The sequence below is a fragment of the Rhinoderma darwinii genome, chromosome 12, assembly GCF_050947455.1.
Source record: "Rhinoderma darwinii isolate aRhiDar2 chromosome 12, aRhiDar2.hap1, whole genome shotgun sequence".
NCBI classification, from domain to species: Eukaryota; Metazoa; Chordata; class Amphibia; order Anura; family Rhinodermatidae; genus Rhinoderma; species Rhinoderma darwinii.
In genome coordinates this window covers 7276678-7282997 of record NC_134698.1, presented here as the reverse complement: position 1 = coordinate 7282997, position 6320 = coordinate 7276678, and the positions used below count along the sequence as shown (strand labels likewise).

The 6320-nt window shown below is 42.3% G+C and overlaps 1 protein-coding gene across 1 annotated transcript; it reads right to left on the bottom strand.

Annotated features, from left to right (window-relative positions):
- Nucleotides 1-3799: 3799 nt before the first annotated feature.
- Nucleotides 3800-6022, bottom strand: LOC142665038 (CD48 antigen-like). The gene is made up of 3 exons (XM_075844572.1): nucleotides 6007-6022; nucleotides 5222-5542; nucleotides 3800-4143 (listed from the first exon to the last, which is right to left on the bottom strand). The coding sequence occupies exons 1-3, from the start codon at nucleotides 6020-6022 to the stop codon at nucleotides 3800-3802; spliced, it is 681 nt and encodes a 226-aa protein (XP_075700687.1).
- Between the last annotated feature and the right edge of the window lie 298 nt (nucleotides 6023-6320).

Here is a 6320-nt window from a genome sequence, read left to right as displayed (position 1 = left end):
ATGCGCACAAGCGCGGCCTGTGCACAACTAATTTCTACGAAGCTGCCGACAGACCCCGGAGGTCCGAGGTTTGTCATGGAGAATTCCCCCGTTCTCCTTATCGCTGAGCATCCCAGCGATCCCACATGTATCCCCTGTCCTGTGGAGAGGGGATGCTTGTCTTTTGTAGGAACAACCCCTCCAGTGGCGTCGCGCAGTAGTAGCCATAGTGGCTGCTAGCGGAGCCTCCGGCCATTCGCGGGGGAGGGGGCACGGGCCCCCTCGTGCTGCGATCCCCGTAGTCCAAACAGTTTCTATAGATTGTAGTTTCCAATATTTCAGTGTTAAAGGGGCACAATGCCCATATGCGGTGCAGTTGAATATAATCAATTTTTCTCTGTTGTCAGCCATTTTACCTACATACAGTAAACTAAATTAAAAAAATGTCTTCCCCATGATCCCTGTTGCCATGCTGGGAATTGTACAACCCCCCCCCCCCCCCATCTCCAATCCAATTGTATAGATAATGGGCAAAAAGTAGGACCCCCACCTGTTATTTTCTGACAGTTTTTCTCATATTTAAGCCCAGATATTACTGCCATACACTGGCAAGATAATATTGCCATATAGACCCTACATCACATATGAATAATGTGTAATGCTTCATAATGTTGCGGGGTCCCCCACTGACTACACCGGATCACAGAGGATCCCAGCAGTGGGACAATCCGTGATCACCTCATTGTTGGGGGAAATTTCTAACAAAATGAGATTGTCCAAAACTGCAATACCAGGCACTGCCAATGGACAAGAGTGGTGCTGTTTCTAAAAATTCTAAAAAAAAATAAAATAAGTAGATCATATTTAACACCTTGAATCAAGTGTTATATTTTTTTTTAAATAAAATTGTTCTGTTTACTATCGATTTTTTTTTTTTTTACCTGATTACAAATATTTCTGTGAAAGACGCATGTATAGGATGAAGGACAGCAGGCTGGTCGTATTCAAGACTAATATCGCCCACATAGAACTGATAGACACGTCTCCTAGAAACAAATATGCAAATATATACATCTGTTATATAAAAAGATCAGAGAGTATGGTACATGGCAACTGTGTACACACATTACATTACTTATCCTGTACTGATCCTGAATTACATCCTGTATTACACTCCAGAGCTGCACTCACTATTCTGCTGGTGGAGTCACTGTGTACATACATTACATTACTCATCCTGTACTGATCCTGAGTTAAATCTTGTATTATACTCCAGAGCTGCACTCACTATTCTGCTGGTGGAGTCATTGTGTACATACATTACATTACTTATCCTGTACTGATCCTGAGTTACATCCTGTATTATACTCCAGAGCTGCACTCACTATTCTGCTGGTGGAGTCACTGTGTACATACATTACTTATCCTGTACTGATCCTGAGTTACATCCTGTATTATACTCCAGAGCTGCACTCACTATTCTGCTGGTGGAGTCACTGTGTACATACATTACTTATCCTGTACTGATCCTGAGTTACATCCTGTATTATACTCCAGAGCTGCACTCACTATTCTGCTGGTGGAGTCGCTGTGTACATACATTACATTACTTATCCTGTACTGATCCTGAGTTATATCCTGTATTATACTCCAGAGCTGCACTCACTATTCTGCTGGTGGAGTCACTGTGTACATACATTACATTACTTATCCTGTACTGATCCTGAGTTACATCCTGTATTATACTCCAGAGCTGCACTCACTATTCTGCTGGTGGAGTCACTGTGTACATACATTACTTATCCTGTACTGATCCTGAGTTATATCCTGTATTATACTCCAGAGCTGCACTCACTATCCTGCTGGTGGAGTCACTGTCTACATACATTACTCATCCTGTACTGATCCTGAGTTACATCCTGTATTATACTCCAGAGCTGCACTCACTATTCTGCTCGTGGAGTCACTGTGTACATACATTACTTATCTTGTACTGATCCTCAGTTACATCCTGTATTATACTCCAGAGCTGCACTCACTATTCTGCTGGTGGTGTCACTGTGTACATACATTACATTACTTATCCTATACTGATCCGAAGTTACATCCTGTATTATACTCCAGAGCGGCACTCATTATTCTGCAGGTGGAGTCACTGTGTACATACATTACATTACTTATCCTGTACTGGTATTATACTCCAGAGCTGCACTCACTATTCTGCTGGTGGAGTCACTGTGTACATACATTACATTACTTATCCTGTACTGATCCTGAGTTACATCCTGTATTATACTCCAGAGCTGCACTCACTATTCTGCTGGTGTAGTCACTGTGTACGTACATTACTTATCCTGTACTGATCCTGAGTTACATCCTGTATTATACTCCACAGCTGCACTCACTATTCTGCTGGTGGAGTCACTGTGTACATACATTACTTATCCTGTACTGATTCTGAGTAACATACTGTATTATACTCCAGAGCTGTACTCACTATTCTGCTGGTGGAGCCACTGTGTACATACATTACTTATCCTGTACTGATTCTGAGTAACATACTGTATTATACTCCAGAGCTGCACTCACTATTCTGCTGGTGGAGTCACTGTGTACATACATTACATTACTTATCCTGTACTGATCCTGAGTTACATCCTGTATTATACTCCAGAGCTGCACTCACTATTCTGCTGGTGGAGTCACTGTGTACATACATTACATCACTCATCCTGTACTGATCCTGAGTTACATCCTATATTATACTCTAGAGCGGCACTCGCTATTCTGCTGGTGGAGTCACTGTGTACATCAGATGATTGTATACAGCCTGGTGTAAACATTACACATCCCAGATTGTAAGTCACCAGAACAAGCTCTGTGAAGAGACTGAACAAGCAGGAAATACTTCAAGATATCCACATCCACACCAGCAATGCAGTCTGAAGGAGAATAAAAAAGAGACAACAGAGGTAACGGTCATAAGGTAAACCTGTAAGAAGAAGGAGAACATTATGTACATTTTGTATTCTACATACATCAGTAAGAAATATAGAGATGCTCAACAGAACTTGGAGGCTTCAATGTTTTGTGATTGTAGGCCACTTTCCCCATGTCATACAGGGGTCCGGGGGCTGACATATAGGGTGCAGTTTGGTGGGGCCCTCGACACTTAAGGGCCCCATGACTCCATGTTACACGCAGGTAGAGGGACAGTCAGCAACAGCTCCCCATCTAAGGATCCTGGACCTTGTGTGTGTTTGACATGGAGGATGTGGAATATTGAGGGTTAACTGTAGTCACGCCTACATTTTTAGTTGAATTAGACTTAAAAATTCTTGTCCACATTTTCCAATCCTTTTTTTATTAGAACATTTCCCCAAAATTACAGTATATATAATATACAGGCCACCATATCTTGCATTACATCATGTCTTATATCATGTCTTATGCTCCATTCACATCCAAGGCTAAACCCGGGCGCCATGTCGAAATGTACGTGTACCAGATAATATTCTTGGTTAATTTGTAGGATGGAAATACTGATATGACGGGTTTTAGGTCTCTTGGTACAGAATGAGGTATGATACCCTTGCCGGGGGAACCTTTTGCAGCTCAACCCTAATAAATAGGGCTGAGATGCAATACCAGATGCAGTCCATGGACATGAGTGGCGCTGTTTCGGGAAAAAGGAAAGCAGACTTTTTTTTCCATTTGAATGACCTGGGCAGTTCTAGGTATTCAGACAAGCCTACTTGATGGTTTCCAAGTAGCTAAAAAAGTAAGTAAAAATAGCAAAATAAAAAATAATTCTGTTTTATTACACAGATGGTGGAGCATCACTTTGTGGACTACGTTTGTAGTATTTAATACCGTTTGTGTAAATTAGGTCAAGCCAGTTGTGTCGTATATTAAAAGAGACATTCTTCTGGTCGGCCGGGTTCTGGACTATACACAGGAATTCCGTGTCCTGGTGGTCTCGTGGCAGTGATATCTGGATGGAGCTTCCATTATTATACGGCTGATACTCCAAACCCTGGAGTCTGTATTTCCAAGTATAGAAGAAATCTGATGTATTTGATGGGACAGAACAATGGAGAGTAACATTACATCGGTCTGTGGTATTCTTCCTATCAATTCGTATAGCCGGAAAGGGAACGGGCTCTGTAATGAGAAAAACATGGTGCTGATGAGTAAACCTGAGACAGACCATGCCGATAGCGAAATCGAAGGGAAACCCCTCAGAAAAATCTCTAATAATTTCCTTATGGACTATTATTGATTTTCCCAGGCAGTAGAATCTGCCCGCATTCTCCACCAATAAGTTCAGTTTTCAACAACCGAAAAAAAGATTCACATTAAATAGGTTGTGCCATCTGGAAAACTCCTTGTTAGAATTCTGCCACCCCAGCGGCAGGCAACCACTCGCTCCCCTGCTAATATAGTATTACATGGCGCCCATTGAAATAAAACGTTGAGACTGCCAGACCGAGTGCTGCTTGGGACCTTGCATTGTGACGTCCATATTCCTGAATAGGGATTACAGACATTGGTAGTCCATTATACTTCCAGTTTTAGATTAAGTTTACTAGCATGCAGATCTTACTTCTGGCTGTTTCAACAGAATTAGCTGATCCTCCCACTCTTCCTACTGGATTACATGGAAAAAGATTTGTAGAACACACCTATAGGTAACAGAGACTGTGATTAGAGAAACCATGACTAGATTTAGCTATAACGGGACACCACCAGATTATCTAGTCGCTATGGCAGATTGTTCCTCCCTGCGCCCCTCTACTGCTCTACACTAATAGCCGCCTGTCCTGACCTAAATTACGTACAACTACACTGCCTAACATTTCTGAAACCACTCTTTGGAATTCCTATCCACTTGTACTAAGCTCTCACTATCGGAGACTACTCCTGGGACGAAACCTTGGATGTTCCATTTTAAGAAAAATTAAAGAATGGACAATCCCGTTGACTCCGCTCTCTGGTAAAGCTTCAAGCCAAATCCGTTAGTAACGCAGTCCACTATCTGTTGAATAAGAAACATTTTATACTCAGTAATGGCTAGCAAAGTCCACCAGGAGAGGAACAGAAGAGTTCACTGGTGGCATTTGTGGGTTGTATCTACATTTTCGATTTATTAAATTCTTATCTTATTAAAAAAAAAAAGGAATAGGTCAGAATGGTAAGGACCAAGATAAAATATGGACATTGGATTAGTGTGAGCACGTACCGTACACAGTGAGGACGTATGTTAATTGACCTATTTCAAGATTTGGGAAGGTCATTATTAGAGTGTAGACCCCTGTGTCCTCCATCTTCAGGTCTTGGATACGTAATTTTGTTCCATTGTCGGATAACTCCAGACGGCCATTAAATTGAGAATTGTAGATGGTAAATTGGTCTTTATGATACATGACCACTTTGGTTGTTATTTTCTCTCGGGTTAGAAATTGCCAGGTAACGTCAAGCACAGGAAGTGGTAAATCCGTATAATAAAACTCTGCAGAATGGTGTAGAAGACCGGCCACCGGGTGAGCACCGGCTTGTCCTCCTGCAAAACACAAAAATTTGAGCCAGAATTGATGCAATATAGATGACCTGCCTGCAGCGAATTCTGGAGCTTGATATCAAAAAGTGGGTGCCTAGGTTAGAAAAACATTTTCATATATGGTAAAACCACTCTGAAAGTCCACTTGATTGAGAAGACAACTTTATCTAGACCACATTTCCTGTGACAGATTTACGGTTCCATCTTATACTATGACCCCTCTAGAAGATCATTTTCAATGCAATTTTGGGTGGTCGTTTCAGAGATTTCATTGTACCCTGTCAATGGAGGGTGGTCCTCTGTTCATGATCCTCATCTCTTGACCAGACGGGGGAGTGGCTGCAAAGAGTGTTTCTCGCTCTGGAGGACCTGTCTTGTATTACACAGACAACACATTGATGTGAATGGGCACGGTGTAATGCTTAGTTTCCCCTGTGGTGGCACTGCAGGAAAAATTGAACACTTACTGTTGGATTTTCCCATAGATCACAGCTGATCACTGGGAGGGTCCCAGCAGGAGGACACTTTCTGATCAGCTTATTGTCAAGGGACCCTTCTAACAAGTAGGGATTGTCCATAGCTGACCTTTCCTGACATCTGCCATACATGTACTGTGGGAGTCGGAGAGGGAAGTATGGAGTGAGCCCACAGGCTGAACCTGCTACGTACACTGCATGTGTCAGCAGTGTATAACAGCTGACACCCTACTCTTATGGCCAGGATCAGAGATAACTCAGATCCCGGCTATTTAACTGCTTAGATGCCACGGTCAATAGCGCCC